Raw genomic sequence first — 19,730 nt, forward strand, 5'->3', positions numbered from 1 at the left:
GGCTCTGATTGTAGAGAGCAGAATTAGTTTGCCTGAGGGAAGGCCCCACACTATTCATCCCCACACAAAGAGTGAGAGAAACAGAGAGAAACAGAGAGAAATAGAGAGGGAGAGAGTTCGATGTGCTAAAGCGGGAGACAGATTTGTAATGAGCTTTTGTACACTCCCATAAATGAATCTCTTAGCAGTTTAAGCGGGTCAAGAGGAGCGTTTTAAACTTGAAAGGAACCATCTTTTATTTTGTCCTCTAATACAAAACCAGAAAAGGGGGGAAAGATTTTCATGACATCAGCCCGTTTCTGATCTCATGTCTGAGCGATGCCAAGAATTTGTTTTTCTGTGTGTCAAAGCGTGAGTTTTAGAAGGCACGGGATTAAGATTCCTGACAGGGTTGAACTCACAGCAGCACACTACAGGCAGACGTGTCTAACGTAAACTTACGATTGAAAGAAATGATTGAAACACAGCACTGCGGCCACACAATATTGCTCGTTGATGTTCATCTCTACAATGATGTGAAGGACTGAGATAATAGTAGTAAAAAGAGACAATAAGTTGATCTGGACGAGCAGCTATAAAGTCTGCAGGAAATGAGAGCGAGCAAGCAAGACCCTTTTAATGAAGACACCCTGCTGAGTGTCAGAAGACCAACCACAGACCTTAGAATCCTCTTAAATCCCTCTCAACAGAAGCAAAAGCATTTACTGTTGCTATGCTATTCAAAAATGGGTGAGACGCTACTTATGACCAACCTCCAAAAAATATAGTTTTCAACTTTGTGTCAACAAACCAGGCACCATCTGCTATCTTATCCTCCGTTTGAGTCCTATTTAAAGAAATGCTCAAATAATTTGAGAATATTCAAGCTAGAGAGAGATGGCACCTGTATGATAACTAGCCCCTTGTGATTTGGACAAACTCAATCTAATGGTGGTTTAATGCAATATAATGGTGCATCACATTCACCAAGCCTGACAGCCAATAAAAGTCATTTATCTTGGACCGATCAATTAAAGCGGGTGTATGATAGATCGTATCATGGAACGCATTAGTAGTGCGTGATTCAGCTCTGTTTTGTTCTTTTGTTATGCGTCTCAGCAGTGATGCATACGAGTATGCGCGTGTCTGCTGCAGGGGGAACCTCTCTGTGTTTCCTACAAAGAATCATGAATGTCAAAGCCTGAGCAATCAGACTCAAGGAAGAAGAGTTCAGCGATGGCATGCACACACACACACACACACAAGTGAGGGGGGAACAGCCTGTGACAGATGTGCCTTATAGTCTTTTTCTGGTCTAAAATAGAATGTGCGCTTTTTAAGAAATCAAACACGTGTTGAATATATAGAGCAGTGGGAAGCAGACGCACGGCAGCTGCTCCAGACGGAAGGAGATCTTGAACTCTTAACGCAAACTGAATGCCTGTCTGGAGTGCTGGGCTTTTGCAAGCTTTCCATTTCCTATTTCCTCTCTGGTTTAACTCTAGCTCAGGAAAGAAAGAGTGAGGACACGCATTTGAGCTGGTTCATTTGATACTTCAAAAGGCATTAGATGTGTGCCTATACAGAACAGATGTCGAACAAACTTGCGGTGCAGAGGGAAGGGACTGTTTTTCATATAGTGGAGGTTTGCTGGCTTTATTGGGGGTAATGACGGGTTGGAAAATGAAGCTAAGAGGACCGGGGGCTGATGTGTTTTTTTGCCCTGGCCTGGTTGGCAGCGTGCTCAGGTGAGGGCTGTAAAATCGACACCGTCTGCCCATTAGTCCAACTTTATGAGGCGAACAGGAAATCATTTTGCTAAGCAGGGGAGCGGGTCTACAGCGTAAGTGAACACAAGCAGTTGTGTCTTTATGCTTCAATAGATGCTGAATGTCTACAAGAAAATGATCAGCATTTAGAACTAAAAGAGGAACTAGTAGCACAATGATCCATTTGTAATTATTTGGAGTTTTATACGGCCTATCAGCTTCTTTGTGGAAGTAAATAAGACTGTTTGAGAAGAATATTGACCCAAAAGAACTTAATTTACCAAAATGTTGAAAAAAAGTAAATGACCACCTAGCCGGGGACAAGCACACAGAAGAAGAAAAATCACAGGAGTGTGTTGTGTGTTTTGTCTGAGTGAGTATAATTTGATAGAATTCAGGAGGGGGCTGGGAAAACAGGGTCTGCAGAGCAAGCCAATCAGACTGCATTAGAACCATCAGAGTGGCATTAATCACGACCAATCACAATACTGATCAGAGTGAGTGGCTACTTAAATGCCCCACGCACACCCACACGGCCCGCAAAAGCTTATTAGGTCACATACCCTAAGGGAATACACAGTATGCAACACAGGAAGATAAACGAAAATCCTAAAATCAGACCAAGAGACTAAAATCCAAGAAAGTGGTTTATTCTATATTTAAACACCAATACTGGGACTTTCACAAAGTTCACACAAAAATGATTGGATTTATGAAATTGAAATTTAATTGAAATTTAGTGAACATTCTGTCTTCGTTTACTCACCATCACGTTGTTCCAAATCTGTATACATTTCTTTGTTCTATAGAACACAAACGAAGATATTTTAGAAGAATGTAGGAAAGCAAAGAGTTCTGAGGCTATTATTCCTATTGTGGTGGTCAATGGTGGCCAAGAACTGATTGGTTACAAGCATTCTTTCAAATATCTTTCTCTGTATTCATCAGAACAAAGAAATGTATAAAGATTTGGAACAACTTGAGGGTGAATAATTTTTATCTTTGGGCAAAATATCCCTTTAAATCAGTAAGTAAAATTTTTCTTATACAGAATTTAACTGCATTTATTGTTTTGGGCAAAAATCTAAATAAAGGGAAATCTTGATTTTTTTAAATATACAAAAGTTCATAAATGTAATTAGACAAAGTAAAAACTTTGGTGAGTTTTGTTTGTGTTTTTATTTTGTGTCCCATAAGTAAAAACACTATCCCTAAACTCTTCTGGAGCACTAAAGAGTTTTTATAGCCAGCACATGCCATCCAGGTGGCTAATGAGTGCAAGGTGCAAACTCACAAGCGATTAGTCAACATGTCATTACAAGCTGCAAGGAGAAAAGCGACAGCCCTTTTATTTAGCCTATTCTGTCTGTCAGTCTTTCTCCCATTCTTCACCCAGTTCTGTAAGAACGTCATGGGAGGTCAATCATCGCTCCCATAAGTTTATCATCTTTCGCTTCTTGTCACTGAACAAGTGTGGAGGTCAGGGTTTTGTGTCCACAGGTGCTAACCCCAGGTTCTGCCATAACAGACCGGGACACAGGACTAGAGACAGGAGGCCACAGTCAAAGCTCTACAAAAGACAGACACACCTAATTAACAGAGCATAGGCATGTTTTGTCCTTCTAAACGCTGTCTCCTGTTGTCCATTGGGGGTTTGGAGGGCAATGAGGTGTAGAAAAGGGGAGTTGGGGTCCTGTGTTTTTGGGGGGAACTGTCCAGAGATGGTACAACATTTTGGGGAGGGGGAACATACCTCAAGTCCAGTCAAGCAGCAGCAGTAGTAGTCTTGAAATGTTATTAGAGAGCGCATAATGATGAGAAGAAACGTGAGACTTTTGCTGCGAGAAAAGCCAGAAATGCACACACACATTTATTGAGATGGGCATATGCTAGAAATAATCAGACAAAAAGGGGATTCCCCTACAATTCTCTACTCAGGTCTCACTTATGCTCTATTGCCACTCCCTAAAACTCACTTTGACACCTTCACTAACACTTTCTCTATTCTCTGCCCACATGCACAACATGATTTTCTGTATCGCACATCACTAGAAAAGGGACAGATTTCAAATGAAAAACTATTTATTGATGGCCTTAAAGGGATAGTTCACCCAAATATGAAAACTAAGTTTTCATTTACTCACTCTAGTGTCATTTCAAATCTGTATGACTTTCTTTTTTCTGCAGAACACAAAGAAAGATATTTTGAAGAATGTTGTTACCTGACACCCGTTCACTTGTATTGGTTTTGTGTCCATACAATAAAAAAAAACAGAATGGATGCCACTGCTGTTCGGTTATCAACTTTCTTTAAGATATCTCCTTTTGTGTTCTGCAAACGAAAGTCATACATATTGAAGGAAAGTCATAAAAGGGTGAGTGCATGATGACAGAATTTTCATTTTTGGGAGAACTACCACTTCAAAAGCAGCAAAGCTGTAAGCTATTTAATAGCTACTAAAAGCCAGCTGAGCTCATGAAAATAAATGTGCAAGCTCTGTATGTTAACCTAATGAAAATAAATGTGTAAGCGTTATATTTACACTGTGACAATAGCCGGGTTTCCATCCACATGTAATGCAAATCTTTTCGAAGTTCGCAATAACAGGATAAAAACTAATGCAAAATTGGTGCGTTTCAATCAAGTTCCTTGAGTGGATCATGGTGGTATTGGTAACCTAGTAACCAACATTAAATAATAAAGATCTGGAAACCAGAAAGACACAATCAACGGTAACGGCAACTTCGTCTCGTGGCTTTAATGTTTGCCGCATCAGAATTTAGATTACTTGTACGCAGCTTAATTTGCCAATGAACTTTTAAGGGAAAGTATATGCCACCGATCTCTCACAGTATCACATGACGCTGCAGGATGCCATATAAAACCAAACTGACTTAAAACACGCAACAGCAGAAAAGTCCTTTGGGCTGGAAAAGGAGTAAGGAAACGGTGACATCACGATCACTGATGTCACCCGCAGACAACAGAAGTAAAACCATGTGAATGACAGAATATTAGATCATCACTCATATGAACGTGCTCCTGGGGCAAAGCCGTAAAATAATCCACTTCCATAACGATCTGACTAACAAGGTGTGGAGTTACACAGATAATAGATGGCATAAACCGCCTGTTGAGACCCATTTGCCCAGGGCAGCAAAGTCCGATGTAAGCTGTGTGAAAAATGCTGGTCAATACCGCATGCAGAGAGGAAACTCTATTAAACACCGTAGTTCACACACCCACAGCAAACAGCCTGTGCTTCCCTCCGCAACACACTTTACCAACCATACCCTTATTAAACAAGGGACTGAAGAGAGAGAGAAAGAGGGGGAGGAGAGTGGAAAGAGTAGAAACTCTCAACGGACTCAAAAAGCTCCATTAAAAGTGTTTTAAAGAATGTTCAATTGAGTTCTCAATCTTTTCATAATCATACACATAAGCATTTAAGAAAGACATGCTACACTCACACTGTCAACTACAAAGATAACACTTGTGTCAAAGCATCATGATTCAAAAGCTTCCTGTGCATGCAATACGAAAGTATTTAAGATTAGACAAACTCTTCTGTTCTATCATCACAAACTCCACAAACTCCTACCTCTTCATGGATATATCCGATTTCCTGCTCTACTAAGACGCCGGTGGTCCCGTGACCAGAGCACGGAGCGGCGGCAGTCATCTTTTCTCTCTCTCTCTCCGACTGACAAAGTAACTGAGGGAGAGAGAGCAAGTGGCGCCCACTCTTCTCCTCTCCCCACCTCCCTGCTATTCACAGGCAAATGCAAGTCTAAATACCAGATGGGTCTGCCCCGGCAACTTCACTAGAGGGGACGGAGGGGGTCGAAGCCAGGGAGAGAAGGGGGATGGGACAGGAGGGTGTCTGTCAACAACACTACAAAGAACATTACTAGAGAGGGTAAAGGAAAGAGGGGAGGACGGGAGACCAAAACTTGGCACAGTGGTGCTAACTGGACCGTGTGAACCCGTAAAAGGGAAAAATCTGGAGGAGATGGACTAGGTTAAATTGTGCCAAGCAAACCAGATGTGATGATATACATGGATGGGATGCATGCTTGCTATATGACAAAACTGCAGGAAATGATGTATTATAGGTTATCATGTGAGGTCAATGATCAAAATTCAATAGTACACAGATGTGTATTATTTTGATATAATTTTTGGTGTGTAGTTGAGCAAGTTGTTATAATTCTGAAATGGAGAGAGAACAGCAGAAGGCGTGTGGGGAAAGAGTTTGTTCCTTGGAGACATGAAAGTATCAATAACACGATCAATACCCAACCGGTCACAGTATGTTGCGCTCACACACAATTATAATACACCAACTGCTGCATATGTCAGGGCTTCATAAAACACACATTTGAACAAAAATTCAAATTTGCATTTTATGCTTTTATTAGTCTTCACTCATGTAACAGAAACTAACAGTATTTGTATGGAGCTTATTATAAACAGGAAAAGTAAAGTAAAATTAATTACATTTTAATAATTTATTACTTATGCCTTTTTTGCATTATGACATTAAATGATTATAGTAAAGGATATTTTCTATAATTCTCATTATTATAGGTCCTATAACATCAAAATAAAAAACACCTACAATTAATATTGCGAAAAAATATATAAACCATTTCAAACACTTTTAAAATTGGCAATAATGTAAATTATCTAGATAAGGAAATAAAAACTGGGAAACCCCAAAAAACAGATTGTTTTTGTCCATTATTAAAAGCACAATATGTAGCACAAGTATATCAATTAAAAATGATATATATTTTTAAATGGTTACAGTATAACTTAGCCATGTTTTCCATTTACACAGCTGGAGAGGCATAAATCAGCTCATCCTCTTGGTCAGTGGTCTTTAGAGTGTTAACTCTGTTCTTTACTAAAGGGCTGTCTTATTATCATTATAATGATACATTATAATGAAACACAGAGGAGCCATTTCCCTTGCCTTTCAGTGTGTGGTGTACTGTATGTGTTTTGTCCTGAAACCATAAAGGACAAATGAGGAAAGTTTCCTCCTACATACAGAGGCTAATTGAGAAAGAAGTCAACTAACCCCACATTAACTCTGAGCAGTAAAGAAAAGTTTAAACCTTAATACTACACCTTCTCTGTGGGCATGCAGTCCGACTGTCACTTCACCCTCATTCTTTCATCAAACAACAGGGATCATTCCAGTGATTCCTCTGTCTCTCTCTCTGTCTCTCTCTGTCTCTCTCTGTCTCTCTCTGTCTCTCTCTGTCTCTCTCGGTCTCTCTCGGTCTCTCTCGGTCTCTCTCTGTCTTCTCGGTCTCTCTCGGTCTCTCTCTCTCTGTCTCTCTCGGTCTCTCTCGGTCTCTCTCGGTCTCTCTGTCTCTCTTTGTCTCTCTCGGACTCTCTCGGTCTCTCTACAGTTTTACACACATAGACCATCTGGAGGAGAAAGGATTCACACATTTGCCTCTACTGTCTCCTGTGCCCCAGGGCACATGCTCACAGCTCGCCTGTCACCTTCTGCACCGCTGGCTGCTGTGATTGCCTGCAGGGCTCTGATCCAGACAATAGATTGTCAATATTATGTTTGTCACCCAATGTGTGTCAGTGCGCTCAAAGAGGGCTCGGCAAGGTCAGAGCGAATTAATTCATTCATCACATTCACTTCTGCTGTTTGTTTTGGAGTCAAACCTATATAGGTCACACATAAGTGAAATTTCTTTCAATTGACATTATTTGGGCTTTCTTCCTACAAAAGAAGCACAAGGAGAAGGGTCAGGAAAACATCTGAAGACAGATCAGAATTAAACCAACGTCAAATGTGATAACCACTAAATCACTGTTTATCCAAAAAGACCTTTGAATGAATTTAATATAATATGTCTTGCAATATACACTTTATATACACAAGTTTTTTAAAGTCCCACTGGCTGGATTTGATAATTGTATAACCTAAAACTTATCTTTAAGCATTCAAATAGCATATGTGATGTTTGATAATTCTGTGATAATTTCTTCATGCCTTAAAGAAGCAATGTGGAGGTATTAGTGGCATCTAGCGGTGAGGTTGCGTATTGCAATCAACGGCACACTCCACCCCCCTTTCGAAGAACTATGGTGGCTGACACAGAACTAAGATGCTGTCACAGTTTTGCATCTCCGAAGGAAATAACGTATTTACGAAATGCGCTCTGTAAAGCAGTTTGTCCCTATAAGGCTACTGTAGAAACAACATGACGAATTGCATGTATGGGTACGCGTGGTGCATGTAGATAGAAATAGCTCATTCTAAGGTAATACTCTGTGGCTAAATCTATGGCTAAAATCTGTTAATGTGATTGGTTACAGGGTTACGACGTCTTGAACAGAAGCAGTTTCAAACTGCATTTATTAAACTGTTTTTGGTAAACTGCAGTTTTATGAAAAAAAAAATATTTTAATGGTTTAAAATGATGAATTTGCTCATGGTCCATCCAGAGCCGTTGAATCTGAGAGCTACGACACTCACATAGACCTCCACAGTAAGAATGCGGGAGTAAATTTTGAGCGTCCGATAGTTTCAAACATTGCACTGAAGCCCATTAATTTCAGTGTCTCCCCACGGATTTGCTGCACTAAATACGTAATTTTCATCCCATAAATTATTAAAATAATACTAAATATAAAATGCTAACTTTGTTACTGTTCATTTGTGTGAGTTGTGTATTGTTGTCCCGCCTATCATAGCTTCGGAATGTCTCCTCTCCTGTGGGTTTAATTCATCCTCAGCTGTCATATCACACAGATGACCACAATCAACCAAACCCAGGCTGGACCGGTTGCTAGGTTACACGCTTAAACAGCCATCATCTAAATCTGGGATGGGCTAGTCTGTCATCAAAGACAAATCAAGCCCTAGAGCCTTGGATGTGGAGACTTCCAACACACACACAAAACTTAACCAGAGGCTCTGGACTTTCAATGGTCATCCATGTGTAACACACATATGCGCTCGCGCAGACACACACCTTTATATTCACACAATGGTCACACAAGACTAATATACTTATACGGTGTGATTCAATTCACACATCTAGTGAAAAGCATAAATCCAGTAAGCACAGCACAGCTGGTGTGGTAATTCAATGATACGTGTGTGCTAGTCAAAATAAACCAGTAAGCAAGTAAAACGATGCCAGTGAGTTCCACAAGTGTCATTCTGCTGAGAAAATCTAAAGAAAACTACACAAAGACTCAACTGTGCTGCATGCCACTGATCTCAGACCTGTGAAGACAGCCTCAGGAATTAAGAGTTGAGTATGACACTGAAGTTGTATGTAAATTAAATCAGCTTTACTTTATTCCCTGCCCGTTGTAACTAGTTACTAACACTAAATCTGTCACGTGGATGACATTTGTCAATATGCCAACAGATGGCAGGAGAGTGTTAGATGAGGTCGCCATGCCAACAGGGCAAGGAGATTGCTTATGGATGCAATGACGAGTCAGGAAAAAGTACTATGATTATGCTAATGATAAAATCGAATAGTGGTCAGCCAACAAGACCATCTGTCCCTACTAGGAAGAGGGAGGGGGGGACTGAAGACTAAAGCGTGCACCATTGACCCAGTGCCACTATAGAGAAACACAAGGAACTGTTCATGATGGTCTGATCCCAGAGACAATTGTGTTTGTATACGTTTGTTTGCCTGACATAACTGCATGGATTTCTGTAATAGATGGTGCCTAAGAAACAATGCATTCTTCTCTGAAGAGCTGAGATTGTAAAAACATTAGTCACCTGTCAGAAAGCCTTGCACATTCTAATAATTACATAGTATATATTTTGATATATTTTAACCCAAGAAAGCCACTTGTCAATGATATAACAATCTGAAAGTATAATTTAATGGTTATGCATTGAACTGGTCTCAGCTTCTTTGTCTTATAACTTAAAACGGCATAAAAAAATATTTCTTGTAAATACACATTTGTATACACTTTGTATTTATATTAATCTATATACATTTTGTTATTTGCACGTCTGGTAAGATGCTAACTGTGTTTCATTGGTTCTGTACTGTTGAGTCTAATCTTAAAAAAAACCAGAACAACCAGTGGCGATTGTTAGTAGTTGCACATATGATTTTAACGATAGTTTACCTTATCAAAGAACTCATAGAGTCGAACAGTCTTGTGGATTTTTTCCTTGGTGTCTTCCACTCGCTGGGAGAAACTGTGCAGGTGGACCCAGAAAGAACGTACTTTCACCTCGTACACCTGGAGTTCTGCCGAGGAGATATCTTCCCACTTCTCTAAACGCTTCAGCAGAGCTTCACCACTCTTACAGTGCTCCTAAACACACACACACACACACCCAGTATGACACACTGAAACGGTATGAATAAGCTGACCAGATTTAAAACAGTCACAAACACCCTGAAGCTTGTGTTGACACAATTAAGCAAATGTTTGACTGCTGTGGTAAAATTTGACACTTGTTAAGAAAATACAAGAACTATGCAGGCGTGCTGGAGAGGGGAAAGGTGCGGTGTGAAGTGTGTTTAATACGAGTTGACGTACATATGCAGCCGTGTAAAAATCTTTGAAGACAGTCTGTTTATGATGTAGCTGCTCCAAGGAATCTTCCAGCTCACCGAGTGTCTTCAGACGGGACTCGCCCACCTCCTCTATCCACTTACTCACCTAAGAGATAACACACACACAAACACATCAGATTTGGCCTGAATGACTCAGTGTACATGAATTCAAACATGATGAATGTGTAGTTGTGACAGATTTTGGCTCAGTTACATTGTGTTCTGTGTGGCAGTAAATTTTGACACGCGTGATCAGCTGAAACGTGAACTCACAAAACCATCAATCGTGTCTGACATCTGAAAAAGACGCTATGGTGCCGGATTTAACTTACTCATGGTTTGCATGAGAGTGCGTTTGTGTGATTTGAGAATATGGTTCAGCAATTTCCTCTATATTCATGCCAATATTTTTTCCCTTTCTGCCTGTTGGGCACAATCAGTCATTAAAACAATGAGATGAATAAGTCTCCAAGAATGAGTGTGTTTATCTTAGCCAGGATGTTTATGTGAGTTTGTAGCATTTGAGCAAGTATTTTCCATTTGTCTTTTGCTATAGGTAACTAAGAAAAAGCGTTAGGGAAACTATTGCTATAAATACGCACAAACTAACTTATAAGACATAAAGTGACCAGATGTACAGTCATGGTAAGACAATGAGGACTTGTCAAAATGCTTAATAAGCTTATTGAGAAAGTTGAATAAAAAATGATATTACAAGCATAACAATTTGAGTAAAGTCAAAACAGATTTGCAAATATTTACAAGACTTAGTATTTGTTTTGTCCCCTTGTTGCTTCTATGAGTGCATGCAAGCAAGCTGGCACGAGAAATGAAGTGGTCACATTCTTTAAAAGCTAGATAAATCTAAACCCGAAACACAAAGAAATATTGTCTCATCCATCGAGTATGGATAGTACGTTATTATTGTCACCAATTACAAAGAGAATTTTAAACAACAAGTACAAAGCTTCAGTCCTCACCTCTGTGAATCCCTCCTCCAGAATCTTAAACTCCATGATGAATTCCAGTTCCTGTGTGCATTTGTTGGAAAGCATCACCAGTCTGTGAACCAACTCGTCCACTTGGTTATACAGATGTCCTGCATTCTCAATGGCATCTCTACAACACAAACAGAGAGGGTGTCTTCTTTAGTATATTAAATATAAAAACTGTCCAGATTTTGACCGGAGTTTGATAGTAGTTCCAGAGAGGAACCGAATGAAAACACTGAATGCAGGTCTGTGATCCCACTGGCTAAGACGGTCTAACAGACCACACTGACTGGATGAGACATTCAAATATTGAATGCTGTTCTGCTTCCATGTGTGTGCATGTGTTGTGTGTGAGAGAGAGGATACAAAGACTAAAGAGAAATACTGAGTAATACTGGACTGTGTGCTGTGAATGCATGTCAACACTATGTCTGGAAATTTCATGCACATTTACGAGATGTGACTTTTGAAGGCATGTGTAAATGTCAAAGGCATTGTATAAAGCAACAGTGGTTGATGTCTACTGGATGACTTCATCTCTGCTGTAGCTCACTTACACAATACTGTATTGTGCTCTCGTCAAACATTCATCCCCTCAATGATATCCCAACTCAGTCAAACAGTTATTCAATCCATGCACATGCTTATACACTCACACATCACCCACAACATGAATGTCAATATTAACATCCAGACTTCAAAACTTTGATAAGATATTTGGCAGTCAAAACAGGAATGTGGGACTGATCAAATAAACATGATTTTAGACTACTTTGAGTAGTACAGATGACTTTTATAGCACAATCTTCAGAGTTAACTAGGGTTTTGCTGAAGGTTTAGAGCTGCACAATGAGCGGCACAAGAGGCTTATCAGTGACCCTGGAGTCACTTTGAAACCCCCCAATTATTCACAGTACACACCCAAAGCAAACACTGCCTATCACAGTATGCAGGCCATATCAAAGACATTCCAACGAAAGAGAATGACCAAAAAGTGGCAGAGAGAGATAAGAGTCAAAGATGGATGTATGAAAAATCAAAAGGCCTCAATGCCAGAACAATTAAGCATTTAGTCATAGTACTGGTGCTTGTTAAAATAAAAGAGCAGGATAAAGGTGTTTATTACAGCTGTATTATTAATTTTTACACCAAATCTCTCTCAAAATATATATACTGTACATATATTAAGGCTCCAGACTGCGCCTAAAACGGTCGCAAAAGGTATCACAGTAATAGGTATGAAAGAATTTCACTAAGGTCGATAGATATTTTAGTTTCACTAGTGTTTGTAAGATGTATCTGATTAATACATATGAATGAATTTCACGAAGTTCAATCGATGTTTTTATTTCACAAGTGTTCGTAAGAGGTATTTCAGTAATGCATATGAATGAATTTCACGAAGTTCAATCGATGTTTTTATTTCACAAGTGTTCGTAAGAGGTATTTCAGTAATGCATATGAATGAATTTCACGAAGTTCAATCGATGTTTTTATTTCACAAGTGTTCGTAAGAGGTATTTCAGTAATGCATATGAATGAATTTCACGAAGTTCAATCGATGTTTTTATTTCACAAGTGTTCGTAAGAGGTATTTCAGTAATGCATATGAATGAATTTCACGAAGTTCAATCGATGTTTTTATTTCACAAGTGTTTGTAAGAGGTATTTCAGTGATGCATATGAAAGAATTTCACTAAGTTCGATCAATGTTTTTATTTCACCAGTGTTTGAAAAAATTAATTCAATAATAAAATCTTACACGGCCCCTCATAAGTATGCTCTGTTTGTTATGACAGATTTTAATGAGCCCGGACGAACAATGTGATATTTTAGATGTTTAAAACTAAACTAACCGCGGCAAAGTTCAGGGAACGTAGCTGTTGTTAGACACAGTTGGATCATTCAAATCCGTTCACAGCAAGAATGAATGACAGGCGAATTCTCTTAAGTTTTATTTGAAGTTATCTTTACGCTGTGTTGTGAACATGTGAAAAAAAACTAACTAAAATCAACATAATAATGATCAAGCTTCGTTTTTTCCTTTAGTTTTACTTTAAACTCTAAAACAATAAAATATATACTTTTCTTACAGTATAATTTATAAATATGGTCTTTACATGCACCTTTCTTGTTGATTCAAATGAATTGGTTCAGAGTAATTTGGTCTGGTGTATTCAGGGATTAATCCATTTTAGCATCAATCAACAACACTTCTCTGCCTCATTTTTAATAAGCAGAACTAAATATGCAGTCATGTGCATTTAAATGCATAGACAGGCAACGTTTTAAGACTATTTGAACACATTATATTTGTGTACAAATGTAAACACATTTAAAACTATTTTGTGGAATTCTGAAGGTTTTTCCCAAAATTTAGGGTGGAATCAACAAACAAGTCTGCAGATTCCGTATGGCCCTGCTTATGAGGAAAAAACAACTTGAAAAAACTTTATGTGAGCAAAACCCATAAGAGGAAAGATTTACACACAACGGATTAACCAAAAGTAAGTGACTTAAAAATGTAAATTCATGTTATGTGGATCTTAAAAAAAGAATTTTGAGGCAGCTTGCCAATGGCTCCTAAATAGGTTTTTTCGTATGGAGCCCAGTATAAACAAATACAATCTTTCAGCATTAGAGAGAAAACTTACAAAGAAAGCAAAAACGATTTGGCAAATGGGATCATGATTTAGGAATCTGGCGAAATGTCTGGAAGCATTCATGGTGTTTATTCCCATGTAAAAGATCATTTAGCACTACATTTAGTATCTACATTTGTTAAGTTAAACTATTGGGTTAAATAAGCAAAATAATCACGTCTAGTGGTTTAAAAGGAATTCTTCTCATGATCCTGCTTCCTTGCTCAGGTTTTCTAGTCTTGTGTCAGGATCATGGCAGTAACCAGGTGTTAAGTGTGGAGAGAGTCACGGCATTGTTTGTTTTTGGCATCCCATGCACTCTCTCCGGTCCTTGTTCCCCCCTCTCATTTTCTCATTATTGATGATGTAATGTTTTCCTGCTCCTCACCTGATCCCTCTTCATAATACTCTATATAATGCCCTTGTGTTTTCTTTCTTGTGCTGGTTCATTTGCTCTGTATTCCTGCTAATAATTTTACGCATCTTGCTTTGTGGATTTTGTCCTCCAAGTGAAGCCATAGTCTAGTCCTATCAGTCAAGATCGTGTCAAGTGTCAAGCGTTTATTTCTATCCAGTCAGTTATTGTTTCTTGTCAAGTCTGTTATTATTTTTATCTATTGTTTATTGCCCCCTGTGTTTTTTTTTTGCTTTGCCTGTGTTTATTAAAGCAATGTTTCTTTGTTTCCTGATATGTAAACTTAAAAATACACAAGGTTGTCAAAATCACTGCTGAGTAATAGGGTCATCATTTCAGTCAGTGAAAACGGAAGAGGTCATAGTTCACCTAGAGAAGACAAAAGTCTAGACTGAGAGATGTTATGTGTGAAAGTGTCAGTGTCAACAACAAAGAAAAAGAGAGAAAAAACAAGCCGGATTTGTTCACTATGGTCCAAGGTTTTAGAAGGTGTCACACCTGTGAGATTGATTTTTTGTGTGTCTGTCAACATTCAGGTGAAGTGCTAATGTGTGAACAGTTCAGCTAAGGATTCATTTTGGAAGCAAATGAGCAACTTTAGAACAAGCACAGACCTACATCTTAACTTTTACAAAACTCACCAGGAAAACGTGATAATGAAACCAAATATGCATTTAAACATCAGAAACAGCGTACAAATTCCCTAAACTGTTGTGGCACTCCATTCACTCAGCTTGTGAAAATCAAGATCTTTCATATTGTGCATAATTCTTTAGACAAATCAGATTCTAACTGTCTGTAGCACTTTCATAACATTGCACTATTTATTTGAGGAGTAAGACTGTATCTTCCATGTTCAGTTATACAGCCCCAAGCAGTTCATATTATGTTGTTATATTCTATTCAATGCTGAATTACACAAAAATTACACCCTGTACACACTTTTAATATAATAGTATTGCACACATTTTCTCTTATAATCCATTGAAAAGTAAAATAGTGTGCAGGATCTGTGTGGGCCTACTGAGGACAGACATGAAAATGAATGAAAAATGAGAAATCATTCATAGGAGACCCTCATGAACCCTGGGCTTGAAGTGTTTATACTGTATGTCTGAGCAGGAGGGCACAAAGCCAGCATATACATGCCTGCATGTTTAAACAAAGTCAAACAGGATGTAGCACAAATGCCACACTGCATCCAAACTAGAACATTTTATCAGACACATGTGCAAACTGGTGTCTGTTTAGGTCTGAGATTATGTGTGTATGTTTCAGGATGAAAATAATTGTGTGCAGATAAAGACATTTCTCTTGGCTCGGCTGTGGGAAAAACATATTTACACTCCCACAACCTCGAGCTGAACCCAACCCTGATCATCAGAGGCTTAAACACGCTCCCAACATTTTTTCTCAGGTGTATTTGGTGTCTTTAATTTTTCGCGATTTGACGGTCATCTCTCACCTGTAGTCTTCTGTCAGGCTGACACTGGTCTCTTCCTTTCGCAGACGGGACAGAGCAGCTCCTCCCTCCAGCTGCAGCCGCACCAGCCGGCTGTCTTCCAGAACATTCCTCATCAGTTCTCTGAACTTATTCAACAAAATCTGAGCTTCCTGCAAACACACACGTACACTTGTCATTATAAACTCAATATTAAAAGTTCAGACAAATTTACTCACTTTACTATTACAAATTTTCCCATTTTATAAAACTGGAAGAATTTAAAAATTATTAAAATGAAAAACTATACAAAGCACAACTATACTGACTCATAAAAAGCAAAGTTTTGTAAATCAATTCTGACAGACTCAAAATCTACAGCTGTCTAAAAAACAATATCAACCATTTCAAAAACAAAGGTTATTATCATATGAAACATGGTAGTGTATAATGTATACACATTTCCTCTCCAATTCCCTAAATTGCTCACACACACCTGCACACCTTGTTATTATACACGCACATCACATCTACTGTTCTCACTGAATAATACCAGCAAACACACCCCATCATTACGGTTCTGTCCCACAATTCTATCCATGGATTTACGGAATAATACATGTGCCAGCTTTAGCAGCACAAACACACTGTCATTACCTGTTTATGCGTTCACGCACGCACGCACACAAGCGCACACAAACACACACACAACGTTTCTACGTTTTAGGGGGACTTTCCATGGACAACATGATTTTTATACAATTCAAACTGCATATTCTATCCACTATCCCTAAACTGCATTTTTACTAGGGACGAACCGATACCAAGACAGAGTATGAGTACCAATATTTTTTTCCTGGTACTCGCCGATACTGATACCTATAACCTATGCCTGTATAATGTACAAGTATATTAATAAACCAGTATCTTACTGGTACATTTTTTTCTTTTGTTTTTAGGTCTACTTAAATGAAGTTATTGATAATAACAATGCCGCAAAGAACGTTTGTTTATGTGTTTGTGCAGTGAAACGCTGGCTCTGAAAGCTTCACAAGCACAATGCGTACAGGTTCAGTACACGCAACCGCACCATTCTTTTACACACAGTCACACAAAACAAGCAGAATACATATTTAAACAGTATCTGAATATTTCGTTAGCTGTTAGCAGTTCAGCGCTAATTTCTTGTTAGGAAAAAATACATTTGCCAGATTCCGTGGCATTCCTTATTGTAAGGCAAATTCAGTTTTTTGCCTGGATTCCTCGATACCGTCTGCGTTTTTAACGCATTGCTGAAATCATAGGGCTATATGTATGCTATATGTCATGTGAGTGGTTGGTTTATCCCTAATTTTTACATGTAAAAAAAAACATCATTTAGTTTGATTGATAAGCTGTTTTCCTCATGGAGACCAAAAAGCCCACACAAGGTCAATACTGGTCTCACTATCTTTGTGGGGGTCATCTGGTCCTCACACTAAAGTTTACCAGGACCACACGCATGCAGACACTTACAGACACACACACCGCATTATTCATTAAATAAACCTCCTTTAATCTAATCCCACGTCATATTTGTACTCATTAAACGATCAAATGGTCTTAAACTCAATTGCTCGCTGTGTAATTGACAATACTGCCACACCTTCAGCTGTCTGTGGGTGTATATGGTTTGCTTCTTCATTTTACTTTGTCTGTGCATGCTCAGAGTACAAAACTGCTTTGAAACTCCTTGGTGGCTGCATTTAATATGTCCCCTAAGCATGTGCAGAAAGAGTAATAAGGAAAAACAGGGCATTTTAACTTAAGGAGAAATGTGTTAAAAAGGAGACATGTGAGGTGTATGGGGAAACACACAATGAAAAAAATATATAAAAGCAACTTAGAATTGTGGGTAAAACACATTAAAAAGGAAAGTGTCACATTAAGATTAACGATGGAGGATAGAAGACAAAGAATTGGAAAGAGAATAAAAGACAGAATGGGGCTTGTTCTGGTTTTCAAGTCTTCAAACATCTAAGCATCACTTCATCCTAAAGAGGTTGTTTTAACATTCAGCTCAAGGCAGAAATCCATCCCACAAAAGATTTTTGGTCTCTCTTCAATAAACCCTCAGTAAGTGATTTTAAAGATGGCTGCAGATAAAAAACTCCTCTGGGAGATCATTATTTCTCCGGAGGCCCTGGTTTCACCCAGACACTGTGGATAGAAAGGTCCCTCATGACCTCCACTGACAGCCAGAGGTCAAGTCAGTCAAAGCCTTGACACACTAACCCTAACCACACACCACATCATCTCTCCTAAATACTGTAGATATGTCCCTAAATCACTGTAGATGGACACTGGTACCACTGCTTTACTTCATGGAAACATAACAGACGTCCTTGAGACTCCGAATAGAAGACCCTAGTGTCATGGTGATGCCCTCCAGAGGCAGAGTTCACTGACACACCAATGATGCAGATGCTCATAATAGCTTGAGTGTAACAGACTTGAATGTACACTGCGAAATATTCAAGACTGAAGGTTGGAGGTACACTAATGAACAGTTTCCAGTTTGTGATAAGCTGGAGTGCATTTCATTAATCATCTGTCTCAGTGCCATGGTGCTCCATGCCCTATATCAGTTTTTGAGAACTGGACCCCATCATTTCTCAAATCATCCTCATGGACCCCAACCCCACGATCACACCCCATCCCATTATCTATCCTCAGCACAACAACATATTTCCACTAAATTAGGTTAATATAATGATTAATAAAGTCAAAAAAATGATATTGGTTAATTCAATAAATCTAACTTAAATGTATTACACGTGATCATTTAATTGGTTTTCAGTTGCATTAAAATGACACAATAATCTAAATTACATCGCCAAAACATTCTATTTCAGTATCTCCAACAGTTTAAACACACTTTACTGCAGTTTATTCTTTTGACATTCATTTGTCAACAAGGACTTACACCAACTGATTACTGATCAGTTACCGTTATAAGTAACCATTACATAATGTTTAATATGTGTAGAAAATAATTAAAAACAAGAAAACAATAACAGATTTACCAACGTGATATAGAGGCTATCCATTGTTCAATAAAAAGAAAAGAAAAATAAGTTTTAAACTTCTATCAGGAGTGGACATTGAAATCTGATGTGCAATACCTGTGAGTTGCCCAACTTGCCCTGACGTGCACCTTCGATGAAAAGCGATGACCGCTCTAAGGAGCAGTGTCCAGCGAGGCGCTTTTACTCGGCTGAAAATGCAGGCGCAGAGTTCTGCCCCAAGTTGAGCATTTTTCAACTCTGGGCACCCGGTCGAAAGCCGGCGTTCTGTGTTTATCGCACACTCAGTGCCAGGTCCGACCCGTTTTCCAAAAACGCACCTTTCACATTAAACGCAATTGAAAAAACATGGTATACGCCGGCAGAAAGGCCTCAGTGGACACAGCCCCTAAATGTCTCCACATGACGGGTATGTCTGAGTCAGAAATACGCAGAAATTGCGCAATAGGCTATATTAAATTTGATTAGGTTTATGTGAACCTTCCCTGCAAAGTGAGTAAACAGTCAATTTGGCAATTAATTTGACAGCAATAGTCGACTCGGTTTATTTTTATCTGCGTTTGGACGGGTGTTAATTTCAGACACTGAATGCAAGATAACCGATAACAGACCACCTGCAATTATGCCACAGACCACTAGGGGTCCGCGTATCCCCCCCGGTTGAGAAACACCGCCCTAGATCACTCTGTGGGGAATCTATTGTGTAATGTAGTGTAATGCATTTAAAGTGCCACCAAGCAATTTCTAAAAAAACACTGTTGATATCTGTTAATATTTTTTATCAGAAATCACTTACTCCACCTTTAACCCTTTTTTTACTGATCATAGCAAACGGTTAAACACC

The 19,730-nt window shown here is 38.9% G+C and overlaps 1 protein-coding gene across 3 annotated transcripts in view; it reads right to left on the reverse strand.

Annotated features, from left to right (window-relative positions):
* Window positions 1-19,730, reverse strand: part of plekhg4 (pleckstrin homology domain containing, family G (with RhoGef domain) member 4) — a 63,088-nt gene that overhangs the window by 9,238 nt on the left and 34,120 nt on the right. For all 3 annotated transcript variants that reach the window (XM_056753574.1, XM_056753565.1, XM_056753557.1), the window contains exons 10-13: window positions 15,846-15,994; window positions 11,312-11,450; window positions 10,315-10,437; window positions 9,895-10,086 (exon numbers count right to left, since the gene is read on the reverse strand). In XM_056753574.1, coding sequence (XP_056609552.1) covers window positions 9,895-10,086; window positions 10,315-10,437; window positions 11,312-11,450; window positions 15,846-15,994 — 603 coding nt within the window. The remainder of the gene's footprint in view (window positions 1-9,894; window positions 10,087-10,314; window positions 10,438-11,311; window positions 11,451-15,845; window positions 15,995-19,730) is intronic.

This window comes from Triplophysa dalaica, chromosome 1, assembly GCF_015846415.1.
Source record: "Triplophysa dalaica isolate WHDGS20190420 chromosome 1, ASM1584641v1, whole genome shotgun sequence".
NCBI classification, from domain to species: Eukaryota; Metazoa; Chordata; class Actinopteri; order Cypriniformes; family Nemacheilidae; genus Triplophysa; species Triplophysa dalaica.